At 48.0% G+C, this 15,284-nt stretch overlaps 1 protein-coding gene across 2 annotated transcripts in view; it reads right to left on the bottom strand.

Moving 5' to 3' along the window:
* The window catches only part of LOC148506615 (complement C2-like), a 73,323-nt gene that overhangs the window by 50,947 nt on the left and 7,092 nt on the right, over nt 1-15,284 (bottom strand). The window contains exon 2 of one of the 2 annotated variants that reach the window (XM_088446579.1): nt 385-600. In XM_088446579.1, coding sequence (XP_088302705.1) covers nt 385-600 — 216 coding nt within the window. The remainder of the gene's footprint in view (nt 1-384; nt 601-15,284) is intronic. The other variant, XM_088446580.1, reaches the window with a different exon arrangement.

The following is a 15,284-nucleotide window of genomic DNA, read 5'->3' as shown; positions in this document are numbered from 1 at the left end:
GATTATTTCACTTGCTGAAATAGTCTGAGCTGCTGTCAACATTACACTTCAATTGGTTATTCTGTGAAGATACCAATGACCTGTTTGATTAATAAACCAGGTGCATAATACTTATACGTGCCTAATTTTAGGAGCAACACACCAACTGTAGCATGTGATTGTGGTATAAAAGGGAATAAATATAGTGGTTATTATTTTACACCATTGTAAGGACAATGTAACTCTCCTATTTTTATAGAATGTCCCCTGGCTAACTCTCAGTAATAATACTTCATCTTCACCCCTGAGCCTTGAACCTGGCAGTGAGTTCTATACCCCCACCCTTGGCAATGACTGGACTCACACACTGTCACACATCATTCATACCCAAATATGACTACACACTTCTGCAAGAGATTCTGTTAAAATTCCTCCCAGTGGTGGATCTCATTGCACTCCATTGCCCATTGGCTTGGCATGTCCGGCTGCTAGCGGGCCACGAGTACTCTGCTGAAGGGCACAGAAATTTTGCAGTGCTTCCCACATTCAGTCCATCGGTTAGGTGTGTCAGCCCATTTGGGTACCCTGCTTCTGGAGGACACGTCACTGGTGATTCACCTGCTGTGAAAGGAACATGAGAAATGGAGAAGGAAGAGAACAAGGTAAATCATACTTGCCAACATTCTAAGGGGTCTATTTACTAAGCAGTGTTAGGAGACAAAGTGAAAAGTGAGAAGGTGCCAGCCAATCAGCTCCCAACTGCCACATCACAGGCTGTGTTTGAAAAATGACAGTTAGGAGCTGATTGGCTGGCACCTTATCACTTTTCACTCTGTCTCTTAACACTGCTTAGTAAATAGACCCCTAAATCACCTCCCCGGGAGAAGCCCTACAGAGGAGATTCTTCTGTGACATCTTTGGGGGCAGGGCCAGACTGTATACTTCATTAGGCCCCGTCCCACCACCGGAAAAAGGCTGCGATTCGCGGGTACGTGAGCAGGGGGTGGGGCTAAATGATGCAAGTTGTTTTAGCCCCGCCTCCTACTCACAGACCTGGAAATTCCCTGCAAAATCTCCCATCCTGCCCACTTCACTAGGAAGTGTGCGAGTTGCGGGAGATATGCTTACTCTTCCGGGGGTGCGGGGGCTTACCCGAAAAATTGGGAGCCTCCCGCGACTACCGGGAGAGTAGGCATGTATGAGGTAAATTAGCAGTTTGTTATAAAAACCCCTAGTAAAGTTCCAGGACCTTGTTTACCTCTGTGTGTGTCTACGAGCTTTGTATTATTTTATAATAATGTAATAGTATTGTTATTGCACAGTCTGTAGCAGTGGCACTGTATATGGAAATTAAGTCATCATATCTATTGTAGGTTTGACGCATAGTCATGAGAATTCACTAGCAACCAGTTAGGTCACTGTGGTAGGAAGCCAATGAGGCAGCCATTTTGTGTGATAAGCTAACAACAATAGCTAAACTGGAAGTCTAGAGACTGCTTTAGGCAAGGCCAGCTGTAATTGCTTAACTTCTAACAATGGTGCTGAAACCTAATGATTTATTTGCATTTATTCTCCCTGTAGGTACAGTATAAGTATTAAGACGGAGTATACTGTATGCAACACCAAATCAAATTCTTTATGGTCAATGTAATGTTAATATGTGGACAAACAGAAGCGCAAACCTCTCCACCACTGCGTAACTGACCCTAAGGATGACAGGTCAGCACAATTTACTTCACTTTACTACATTTTTTTCTGAATTTCTCAATAACAAACTTTTGGCCTGGGGGGTGCCGTGAAAACAATGCCGATACTCTAGGGCGCCATGATTCAAAAAAGTTTGGGAACCTCTGGGTTAGCCTATAGGAGGGATGCAAGGGGGTGGGGTTTTAGGGCCATTTCAGAAAGTTCTGTAGAAGCCATTTTAGGGATATCTTTCTGGCCGGTTTGTTACCCGCCCTCCCTCCCTGTTTGTGTTGAATAGCTTAGTGTCAGCTTTGGTGGTTGGCGGGAAAGAACATTTTCAGTCACCATCTGCCTATGGAGCTTGAGCTGCTCTCCCCACCAATACATGGCTTAGGCTGAGTCTTCTCTACTGGGGTCAGCGGCACCATCGTCCCTGGTGGGCCTCATATTGTGTCATTGGGGTGGGAGGTGGATACCTTGGGTGTGGTAATGGGCTGGCTGGTCGCCTCCCATTTTGAATGGGTGGAGTATGGAGTGGCAGTTGGTGGATCTTGCATTTTTGGGCCGTTCCTTTGCTGCCACCATATTTTGTCTTTCTTTCCTTCTTCTTGGATTACTTAGTGATTCATTTTCTGTTAGTTTAATTAGTTTTAATTAATAATAGTTTAACTAGATTAAATAAATAAAGCTGACCTTCCTTTCCCCTTACGCAAGTCTCAGTGTCGTAATTTCAAAATTGTTATAGTTTATTGGTTTTACAGTACACTGGGAGTGGGGAGGACATATATCTGGCGATGGGGATAAGCGCTTGACATATTTTCGATACACAGGTTAGGATGGAAAAAAAGACATCAGGTGTGGGCTGAGGGGAGGTTGAGAGCATCTATACAGTTCAATCAGACATTACATGAACCTGCTTATGCTGCTATTTGACTGATATAATTTGGAAAAGACATAAACCACAGTGCATTCTGTTACTATGGGCTCTATTTATTAACAATATTTTTACTAAAATAAAGTGAAAAAGGGTGTTTTCACACCCTCTTCACATTATTTTAGTATCACCTACAGTTACTATAGGGCAATTGGAGTAGAATTCGTAAAATTCTACTCCAACCCCTAAGTATCATGGAAGACACCACCGGAGGCCAGCTCATGCAGGTAAGTGTAATTAAGGGGGAGAGGGGGGGGTAGAGGGGGGGTCGCGGGGGGAGGGGCTTAATGACAGGAGCTGGGCTTAGCGCCGGGGGGTAGCAGCGGCGGCCGGTCTGCGCATGCCCTGGGCACTGGTCACTGTATTTTTTGCGAAAATACCGTGACTAGTGTGCGGAGGGGATTCGCAGGGACAGAGCTTTCTCGCACGCTCTGTCCCTGCAAGGGATTTGTAGTGAATCCCTGCGATATTGCCTGAATTCGCAATGCGAATTCAGTCGGTAATATCATACTACAATCTGCATTCCCAATGCGGATTGTAGTAAATAGAGCCCTAATTGAGCTCAATATATTTAGCATCAGTCACTTTGGCTCTATTCAGCAATCAAATTTTTACTCAAATAATGCGTAAACAAGCGTTTCCGCATTTTTTAAGCATTCCCGCTATTCAGCAAAGGGTTAACAGAGCAGATAAGACAAATTTCTTCTCTATTATTAATACCCAGTTCGCACAGTATCGGACTGTAGAGAGCAAGTCATTGCTCTTTACAGCTTTGGCGTTTTTTGTTATGGCAAGCATGAAAATGTAAAAAAAAATCAGAATGGCATTATATGAAGAGAAATCCTTAGTACAGCTGAAAACTGCAGGGACAGAGGGCCTGATTCAGAGCCGGACGCTATTTGCGCTCACTCGTTCAGAAATAGGGGCCGGATATTTAAATAGAGCGCTCGCTCTTTGCGGTCTGTTGACGCCTCTATGTCTGAACGAGCGAACGAAACATGCGCTCACTATTTTATAAAGACGCCCCCTGGCCGCTCGCATCCTACGTCATCTCCGCTATTTATTAGATTAATCGAGTACATCGAAAGGCGTCTGAACTGCTCGCAGTGCTTGTGGTAGCATTTTCCTACCGCAATCATGCGAGCAGTTCAGGCTAAAAGACAACCAAGTGACGTGGTCGATGATGCTGCTTTGTTAATTATGCACACCCTTAAAACGCCCGTTTTGACCGTTTGGCACGCCTGCGTTTGGATCTCCACTCCCCGTTTTCAAGCACTTTCCCCTGTTACCACCCACAAACGCCTCATCCTGTCACTCAAATTAGCAGGCATTCGCTATTTTGCAAGCACACAATTTCCGACCGCAATGACTGGTTGGTGCATGCGCATTACAACCCATACGCATGCGCAGTTGTGCGAACATTGCTCGGAGCGAACGAGCAGCCGCTTACAAGCGGCTCTGAATCAGGCCCAGAGTGATCTCGTTCAATCAGCCCCTGCAGCCAGCTGAGACCCTGCCCTTCCATTCTGGGCCTGATTCAGAGCCGCTCTTTGGCAGCCTGTAGGGCCCACTTTGGATCTTGATATCTTGTCACTCAATGTGTTTCATCATAAATGACTTCCTCAGGGATGCTGCAATGGTGTATGTGTTAATCCCAGTTGGGCTTCAGACAATTGTATGCCTCCAAACTGGTAATCTCAATTGTGGTGCAATCCTGGATACCACTTGATAGTGACTGGTTATTTACTTCTACATATCCATATCCACCAGGAAAATCTATTTAAGGATGGTGACAATGTAAGCTATTAGCATAGGATCAAACAATCAGTCTCTCAGCCAGTCCGTCTTGTTAGCAACTGGTTATCTACTTCTACCGGAGACTTAAATCCACCAGCAAGGTAAGCTTTTAGCCTAGACTCAAAATGTCAGTCTCAGTAGTCTGGATATAAATTTAATTCCCAAACTGACGACGGGGTGACTCCCGAAACGTTGAAAGCTTAATAAAGGACCACTTTATATTAGGGATGTGCAGGCTCGGATAGGTTCGAGTTTGCACGTGGAGTTCGGATTTTTCCCTTCAAAAAAACGGAACTCAGAAAGAGGCAAAACGTCATCTTACATGGACGAACATCCAGGAATGATGATGTTCGTCCATGTAAGATGACGTTTTGCCTCTTTCTGAGTTCCGTTTATTTGGAGGGAAAAATCCGAACTCCACGTGCAAACTCGAACCTATCCGAGCCTGCACATCCCTACTTTATATCTACCTAAAAAAGACTAAAGAGTTCCTCCCGCTTAGGATTTATGTGTGTGTATATATATTATATATATATATATATATATATATATATACACACCACACAGGGATGGAGCATGTGCAGACCAGGCAGTCCTGCAGCAGGGACAACACAACATGTCAATGCAACCACTGCCCCTAAGAAGTTTTTTCCTGAATGGCGGGGAAAAAATATATATATATTGTACCAATGTTGTCCGAAACTATTCGGAACAATTTTGCCACTGTTGCTGAATACTGCCTTTTATATGTAATCAGACCAGGTATAGGGGGAGGCGGAGACTGAGGTGATTCGGTACATGCTGGGTCCATTATACTAGTTAAAAGTATAAATATATTATATTTTATTATAATAGGATAACCAGGCAATTTTATTACAGGGCAATTGGAGTAGAATTCGTAAAATTCTACTCCAACCCCTAAGTATCACTTATTTTTAGTAAGCAGATTGCATTTCCCATAATTGTAATGGGAAATGTGATCTGTCTGGTAGTTACTAATAATAATTTGTGAAAAAAATACCTAGGTAGGCCCTGTGATAATAACGCCAAAATTAACTTATCTGACTCCATGGACCGGTGATCGGGGCTCCGGTGATGTTCTCCCTCCGGTCAGCTGGTCTCCCATACTACACTGCGGCCCGGTCAGGTGATCGGGTCCCAGTGCAGTATGGGAGACCAGCTGACCGGAGGCATGGAAGACATCACCAGAGGCCCGGATCATGCAGGTAAGTGTAATTAAGGGAGAGGGGGGGTCTGCGATTGTGGGGGGTGGGGCTTAGCACCGGGGGGGGTAGCAGCGGCGGCCGGTCGGCACATGCGCGGGCACATTGTCACGGTATTTTTTCCGAAAATACCGTGACTAGTGTGCGGAAGGGATTCGCAGGGACAGAGCTTTCTCGCAAGCTCTGTCCCTGCAAGGGATTTGTAGTAAATCCCTGTGATATTGCCTGAATTCGCAATGCGAATTCAGTCGTTAATATCACACTACAATCTGCATTCAATATGCGGATAGTAGTAAATAAAGCCCTTAGGGCTCTATTTATTAACATTATTTTTACCTTATTAAAGTGAAAAAGGGTGTTTTCACACCCTTTTCACATTATTTTAGTATCACCTACAGTTACTAAAGGGCAATTGGAGTAGAATTCGTAAAAATTCTACTCCAACCCCTAAGTATCACTTATTTTTACTTTTTTAGTAATCAGATGGCATTTCCCATACTTGTAATGGGAAATGTGATCTGTCTGGTAGTTTCTAAATATAAATAGTGAAGAAAATACCAGGGGAGGCCCTGTGATATCCAGGGTCTCCCCCAGTTACTGGACTCCTGCTCTGCTGTAACGGGCAGAGCAGAGCCTGGAGCTGGGGCGAGTGATCAGCTGTGTGGTCTAAACAGACCGCAAGCTGATCTCTGCTAAAAAAAAAAAAAAAAAAATTTACTTACCTGACTCCATAGACCGGTGGTCGGGGCTCCGGTGATGTTCTCCCTCTGGTCAGCTGATCTCCCATGCTGCACTGCAGCCCGGTCATCAGGTGATCGGGTCCCAGTGCAGTATGGGATATCAGCTGACCGGAGGCATGGAATACATCAACGGAGCACCGATGACTGCAGGTAAGTGCTATTAAGGGAGGGGGGGTCCGCAATCGTGGGGGCGGGGCTTAATGGTGGGGCCGGGGCTTAGCACCAGGGGGGTAGCAGCGGTGGCCAGTTGGCGCATGCGCGGGGCACTAGTCACAGTATTTTTTGGCGAGTGTGCAGAGGGGATTCACAGGGACATAGCTTTCTCGCAAGCTCTGTCCCTGCAAGGGATTTGTAGTAAATCCCTGTGATATTGCCTGAATTCGCAATGTGAGTTCAGTCGATAATATCACACTACAATCTGCATTACAAATGCGGATAGTAGTAAATAGAGCCCTTAGAAGCCTCTCTCATTTTGCTATCACAATTTGCAGTAAGCATAACCAGACACATGAGGCCGGGAAGCTGCACTTCCCATAGACTGTTCTTGTAAGCTGTACGACAATGGAGCAGAGAGAGCAAGTGATTGTGGCCTGCGGACGTTTTAAAACGTTAGCAGCCGTCTCAGTGTCGCCAGATCGTAGGGTAGACAATGGCTGCCTTCCGAATGGTTTCCTCATTTTATGACAGCTGTAACTTACAACTGTCATAAAACGAGTTACCAAACACGAGATAAAGGGGCTCCAGGTCCTATAGTAGTCCTTGGCATTTTGCGCCCCCCCCCCATAAAAATTCTGTTCTGACGCCCCTGCAGGTGGGCACTGGTATGTAACATCTCCCAGGGTCAGCATACTCTGGGAGAAACACAATCCAGTACTTAATGCATCAGCCAGTTTGGCATCTGGCAGAGAGAGGGGCGGAACTAGTGGCGGTGCAGCTGGTGTATTGCACTGGCACCCGCCTCAATGAAAGGGCCTGCAGCTCCTTCAAATGGGGTGTATTAAAAAGAGCAAACATGATCTGGGGAAATTACCCTCTGCCTCTCCCTGTCATCCTTTGCCCATCACCCACTGCATCTCCCTGTTACCCTCTGCCTCTCCATAACCCTATGCCCATCACCCACTGCCTCTCCTTGTCACCCATTGCATCTCCCTCTCACCCACTGCCTCTCCCCGTCACCCACTGCTTCTCCATTACCCTCTGCCTGTCACCCACTGCCTCTCCCTGTCATCCTCTGCCTTTACCTGTCCCCCTCTGCCCGTCACCCACTGCCTTTCCTTGTCACCCTCTACCCATCACCCTCTGCCTCTCCCTGTCATCTTTTACCTGTCACCCCCTGCCAGTCACCCACTGCCTCTCCCTGTCACCCTCTGCCTCTCCCTGTCAACCTCTGCCTGTCATCCACTGCCTCTCCTTGTCACCCTCCTCCTCTCCCTATCACCCTCTGCCCGTCATCCACTGCCTCTCCCTGTCACCCTCTGCCCGTCATCCACTGCCTCTCCCTGTCACCCTCTGCCCGTCATCCACTGCCTCTCCTTGTAACCCTCCTCCTCTCCCTGTCACCCTCTGCCCGTCATCCACTGCCTCTCCTTGTCACCCTCCTCCTCTCCCTGTCACCCCCTGCCAGTCACCCACTGCCTCTCCCTGTCACCCTCTGCCTCTCCCTGTCACCCTCTGCCTCTCCCTGCCCATCACCCACTGTATCTCCCTTTCACCCTCTGCACATGATTCTCCCTCTCACCCTCTGCCTGTCACTCTCTCCTCGTCACCCACTGCCTTTTCCTGGCACCCACTGCTTCTCTCCGACACCCTCTGCCTTTCCCCATCACCCTCTACCTCTTCCTGTCGCCCACTGCCATGTGGAATATTATGTACTGTTGGTGGGGCGGAGGAGGGGGACCCAAATATATTTTTGCACCTGGGTTCATCACTCACAATTTCCGCCACTGGACAGAGACATGTGCCCTGATCAGGTGTTATCTGTGCACCCCTCTCAGCTTTGTCTACATCAGGTGACTGAGGCATTGCACAATACTGAGGTAGTATACCTTACTGAGGGGGAGATGTACCAAACCTGAAAGAGAGATAAAGTAGAAAAATCACCCATGGCAACGAATCAGCTTCTAGCTATCATTTCTTTAGCACAGTCTAAAAAATAGCAGTTAGAAGATGATTGGTTGCTATGGGCAACTTCACTTTATCTCTCTTTAAGGTTTGATACATCTTCCCATGAAATGTTAGAGGTAAACCAGGTTAATTTAGATCATGTGTGTTGAACAAAGAAACACAAGTCACCTTTGGGGCCTGATTCAGAAGTGGACGGAGATGCGGGCGCTTCTACTGGCGGTCACCAGTCTGCGACTTAATGGTAATGCATTCCTGATGTCCATCCGTGCATCCAACTGTAAAAGGACTGAGGGACTAATTCAGAGATTTACGTAAATCTCCGATATTCGCAGTTCTGTGCATGCACAGGAGACGCACGGCGTATGTGCAGGTCTGTTTCTGTGATGTCGGTTGCAGTACCCCAAACCTGCAGCATAATTGACATGCTGCTGGGTTTGGGGGTGGCGACAGGGAGCATTCCAGAAAACATAAGCGTGTCGTCCCCATTTTTGGGGCGTGCCGAAGCCAGTGGCTGCGTCCTGGACACAGCTTCACTGGCCCCAGCAACGGGGTTTTGCTGCACATACTGCGTAACCTGAGGGTTACTCAGATAATCGATGTTCATGTATCTTATCTGATGCTGCGCCCATCTCTGAATCAGGCCCTGAGACGCCCACTGTAAGCACGTGTAGGCGCTGAAATACAGAATGGTGCGTCTTTAGCAGGTGCAGTTTCTCCATCCATGTATGGCATCCTATGTAAGCAGCTGAGCATCTGTGCATGTAGCCAATTTGAACATTGACCTTGCGTGTGGCTCTGAACCAGGCTCTTAGAGCACCATCCATTAAGAGCACCAGAGCTGGCTAATGCCCATTACATTACATTCTTCTTCCTCCCCATTGAGAGTAGCTGAGGGAGTCATTAGTAAACAAGCTGGTGTAGAGAATCCTAGAACCACGATTCTCTAACCATCACTAACCGTCACCATCATCACAAACCGCCACCACCATCACAAACCAACAACACCCTCGCTAACCATCTACAGCATTGCTAACCATCACCACCATCATTTACCGAAACACCATCACTAACCATCGATACTATCACTTACCATAATTACATCACTACCCATCGACACCATCATTAACCATCACCACCATTACTAACCATCACCACTATCACCACCATCACTAACAATCACACCATCACTAACCATCACCAAGCATTGATACCATCACTATCACTAACTATCGACACCATCACCATAATCATTAACTGTTACACCATCACTAACCATCACCACCAAGCCGTATTTACCTTTAAAATGACTGGCAATTTAAAAATTAGGGAAAACTCGCAGATCACACCCTATTACATAAGCCCTAAAGACTTAATGACTATAATTAACCTGAGGCACACATATTGTGCATGTAAGAACATATACGAATACATAAACAGAATATTATCCATCTCTTAGCAACTGACTTCAGTTGGCATCATAATAGATGATGAAGGGGTTGCTGTGCAAATGCTGCAAAATGTTATGCAAGATTACAACATCTTGGAAGTAGCGTTAGAGTTAAGTACTATGAATTAGACCACAAAGATTGCACGAGCTAAATGTTTGCAGTTTGAAGAGAGCATATCTACAGAAATGAATACTGAGAATTCTGACTGACTGTATAAATATTCAAAACACAAAAAAACTTAAGATTAGAAGATTCAAGTGTCACAAATTGGAATATAAGGTCTCAGAATACAGATCAAATGTATCAAGTTGCTAATCATCACTTAAGTTTGTCAGGTGGAAAGAGTGCATACCTACTGAAAGAAATACTGAGAATTCTGTTCTGTTGTCTAAAAGCTCGAAGCACAGAAAGTCTAAGGACAAATGTTTCAAGTGTCACAAATTGCTGTTCAAATGTTGCAGATAGCCACTGTCAGTTCTGCTGGCATATGGACTCAGGAGCTACTAGACATTTCAGCTGTAATGAAAGTTGGCTCAAGTCATTATAAGCCATGTGAGTCAGTCAAAGGGGGATATCCAATTGACAGTGCTGCTAATTGATCGCAGCGGGGGCTATCCAATTAGCCCCGAAGTGCCGAAGGACACCGACACTTATCGTGGCTATTTTTAGGGACCTGGTGTGTCCCTAAAAATAATCCATGATAAGTGCCATTTTTTCATCACCTAAATGGCGAAAACACATACAGTACGTCCCTGAGCTTATCGCGGGTCCTATGTGTTTTTGGAAGAACTATCCTATTATTTCAACAAAAGTAATAGGATAGGGTGAAAAAAAACATTGTTGAAAAACAGGAATAATCAGCGAAAAAATCCCCATTTTTCGCCAAACGCAGCTATCCATTAGCGCCCGAACAATGTACAGGGCTAATTGGATAGCCCCCAAAGTCTGTGGTATAGGATGCAAGGTCCTAATTGCACCAAAGTTAGGACAATTACACTATGTTTAAGATCGAGAGGCAAGGAAGTTGTCACTGATGTGGAAGATGTACTATTTGTACCTGACCTAGAAACTACTTAATTGTCATAAACGTTCTTGAAAGAAGAGGATACAGAGTCCAATTTGCAGAGTCAGTGTATTGTGCACAGCCAAAGAGGAACTCTTATTGCTGCAGCAACCTGGTTCTAACAACTATATACCATAGACACTGTGGAGTGCCGTGCAATGGTCACTGAGGAATCTACCCAATCAATGGAACTATGGCACAGGCAGCTAGAACACCTAAGCTATGACAATATACTGAAGCTTCAAAATAGTATTGTGACTGGGATGTCAATAAACAGTCCTATAAGACCAGCATGTGTGAGCTGTGTGAGGGGCAAGCAAACACGATGTACCTTTGGAAGCGTGGACTTCTAAAAAGCCAAATATCTAAACATATTTGGAAGTATAGCTTAGGCTCACATACTTTACCTAAAGAGAGAAGACACAAACTTGATGTCAAGTCCATCAAGTGCATCATGCTAAGATACTGTAATCAGACAAAAGGTTACCGTCTATGGGACCCTAACAACAGGAAGCTGATGTTATCACGTTGTATTTCACAGGACTACTTACAGTAAGTTAGTGTTAAAAATATGAGATATGGTAAGAACTTACCCTTGTTATCTCTATTTCTACGAAGTCCATAGGGTTCCACAGGATACCTTGGGGTATAGGTGTGACGTCAGTCGCAAGGCACCAAAGAGTTAAGCTTTCAGCCTCCCAGGATGCACTAGGTCCCCCTCCTATACCCCGCCCCCGGGCCAAGGCACCTCAGTTAGTTACCAAGCCATAGGCCGGAGGAGGAGAAGGAAGAGAGAGAACAAAGATCTGGACACATACAAGAATCACATTCTCACCAGAGGGAGACGGAAAACCGGTGACCAGAGCAAAGCCCATCTGCAGCACAGGTGCGACAGGGCGGGAGTCCTGTGGAACCCTATGGACTTCGTAGAAATAGAGATAACAAGGGTAAGTTCTTACCATATCTCATATTTTCTACTTCAGGGTCCATAGGGTATCCACAGGATACCTTGGGGATGTCCCAAAGCAGTATCCTTTAAGGGTGGGGACGCTCCTGTGCAGAAAGGAGAATCCGCCGCCCGAAGGAAGCATCCTGAGAGGCGAAGGTGTCAAACCTGTAATACCTCACGAAGGTATGGACAGAAGACCACGTAGCAGCCTTGCAGATCTGAATCGCCGAGGCACCACGTCGAGCTGCCCACGAAGGACCCACAGACCTAGTGGAATGAGCCTTCAGAGAAGGAGGGACCGGTAGGCCTTCATGAAGATAAGCTTCAGAAATAGCCATACGGATCCAGGCTGCCAAAGTTTGCTTTGAAGCAGGCCAACCCTTTTTACAGAAGCCATAGAGGACAACAAAGCGTCCGACTTCCTAAACGAAGAAGTGCGGTCAACATAAGTCCTTAAGGCCCGCACAACATCCAAAGAGGCCTCACCCACGGAAAGACCCGGTGAGTTAAAGGCCGGAACAACTATTTCCTCGTTAACATGAAACTGGGAAACAACTTTGGGAAGAAACTCGGGCCGAGTGCGGAGCACTGCCCTGTTCCCATGAAAAACCAAGAAAGGGGGTCTACAAGAAAGAGCCCCTAACTCAGAAACACGTCTGGCTGAAGCAACGGCCAGAAGGAAAACAGTCTTAGCTGTTAGCCATTTAATATCCACTGAGCCCAGTGGTTCAAACGGCGGTCCTTGGAGAGCCCTCAGGACCACAGCCAAATCCCAAGGCGCCACAGGTGGAACAAAGGGCGGCTGAATACGGAGAACACCTTGCATAAAGGTGCGCACAACCGGGACTGTAGCAATCCTACGGTGAAACCAGACAGATAGGGCCGAAACCTGTACCTTCAAAGAAGCAAGGCGAAGCCCATGATCTAGTCCCGCTTGCAGGAAGGCGAGAATCCGAGACAGACGAAACTCCCGCGGTGCATAACCTCTCGGTCGACACCACTGGAAGAACGTATGCCACACGCGATGGTATATCCTCGCGGAAGACGGTTTCCGAGCTCGTAACATGGTACGCACCACAGAGCTGGAAAACCCCCGGGACCTCAGCATGGCCGTCTCAACAGCCACGCCGCCAAAGACAGCCGAGTCAGGTCCGGGTGAAGACAAGGACCCTGAGACAGAAGGTCCGGTCGTAGCGGCAACCGCAGAGGACTGTCCACGGACAGACCCTGAAGGTCTGAGAACCAGTGCCGTCTGGGCCACGCGGGAGCTATCAACAGGAGCGTCCCTCCTTCCTGTTTGAATTTCCGGATCACCCGTGGAAGAAGGGAGACCGGAGGGAACAGGTATGCGAACCTGAACGTCCACCGGACGGACAGAGCATCCACCAGAGACGCCCCTTCGTCTCTTGTGCGAGACCCGTACACCGGCAACTTGTTGTTGTGCCGGGACGCCATGAGGTCGATTTCTGGAAGACCCCACCTGTCCACCAGTAGTTGAAAAACGTCCGGGTGCAGGGACCATTCCCCTGGATGAACGTCCTGGCGACTTAGAAAGTCTGCTTCCCAATTTAGCACTCCCGGGATGAAGACCGCTGATATGGCCGGAAGATTGCGCTCCGCCCAAACCAGGATCCGAGAGACCTCTACGAGAGCCGCCCGACTGAGAGTTCCTCCTTGCCTGTTTATGTAGGCCACGGTGGTAGCATTGTCCGACTGGACCTGCACCGGGTGACCCCGGAGAAACCGCTGTGCCTGCAGGAGAGCATTGAAGACCGCACGGAGTTCCAAGATATTTATTGGAAACTCCGCTTCTGTCGGCGTCCACCTGCCCTGGAACAAGTGTGGACCCGAGACGGGATTAGAGTGGACTTCTGCCAGTTGATTAGCCAGCCGTGCCGTTGCAGCAGTGCAATGGTCAGGTCCAAGTGGTGTAACAGGAGCTCTGAAGATCCTGCCACCAATAACAGGTCGTCCAAGTACGGCAACATGCGGACTCCTTGCAGCCGCAGAGAAGCCGCCATGACCGCCATCACCTTGGTGAAAACACGTGGTGCTGTCGCCAGGCCAAAAGGTAACGCCCGAAACTGGAAGTGGTCGCTGCGGATTGCAAACCGAAGGAACTCTTGATGGCGCAAAAGAATAGGGACATGCAGGTAAGCGTCCTGTATGTCCAATGACACCATGTAGTCCCCAGGTTCCAGCGCCAGAATGATGGACCGTAGGGTCTCCATCCGAAACTTCGGGACCCGCAAAGACTTGTTGAGTGCTTTGAGGTTGAGAATCGGACGATATGACCCATTGGGTTTCTGTACCAAAAATAGATTTGAATAGAAACCCTGGCCCCTCTGGGAGAATGGAACAGGCACTATAACTCCAGCCTGGAGCATAGTGTGCAATACCTTCCGCAGCTCCGTAGCCTTGTTCCGGTCTGATGGTAGACCCGTGGTGAAGAATCGAGCCGGGGGTCTGTGCCGGAAGGAGAGGGCGTACCCGTGGGAGACCACCTCCAGAACCCAAGTGTCTGTCGTAGTGAACGACCAACACCGGGAGAACTGCAGCAGGCGGCCTCCCACCCTGGGATCCCCCAAGGGGAGACCCGGACCGTCAGGCCGCAGGCTTGTCATCTGGCTTGGGGGCCGGACGTCTGGTACTCCATGCCTGTTTCCGGGGCTTGACCGATTTCTTAGGGCCAGCCTGTCGAGGAAACGACTGTGGTTTGGGGCTGCCCTGGGCCCTAGATGACCGAAAGGACGATGGTCCAGAACCAGAAGGAGCAGCGGCCGACGGGAGACAAGCAGATTTGGCTGCCGCCAGCGTGGCCACAATCTTATCCAGATCCGGACCGAAGAGAACTTCTCCGGTAAACGGCAACGCTTCCAGACCTTTCTTAGAATCTGCGTCCGCCTTCCAGGATCGCAGCCACAAGGTGCGACGAGCAGCTACCGCTGCTGTACTAATGTCTAGAGCCGCCTCGTTGATGTAGGTGGCCGAATCACGGAGATTGCCAATCAACTCCACCTGTTCGGCCGGACAGTCGGATTCAAAAGAAGCCTCTAATGAATCCGCCCAGCGCTCCATCGCTCTGGCAACCCAGCAAATGGCCATAGCCGGCCGTGCTGCCCCCCCTGCAAGGGAATAAGCGGACTTCAGGCAGATTTCTACCTTGCGGTCCGTAGCATCCTTAAGGGAGGACATGGATGGCATCGGCAATGTGGCACTACGGACAAGACGGGTCACGTGAGAATCCACCTGTGGAGGGGATTCCCACTTAGCAAAATAATTATCCGCGAACGGATAAGCCACCGCCAGGCGTCTCTGCGGCTGGTATCTTTTGCCAGGTT

The sequence above is a fragment of the Taudactylus pleione genome, unplaced genomic scaffold, assembly GCF_031769625.1.
Source record: "Taudactylus pleione unplaced genomic scaffold, aTauple2 ptg000400l, whole genome shotgun sequence".
Taxonomy (NCBI): Eukaryota; Metazoa; Chordata; class Amphibia; order Anura; family Myobatrachidae; genus Taudactylus; species Taudactylus pleione.
This window is presented reverse-complemented; position numbering and strand designations above follow the sequence as displayed.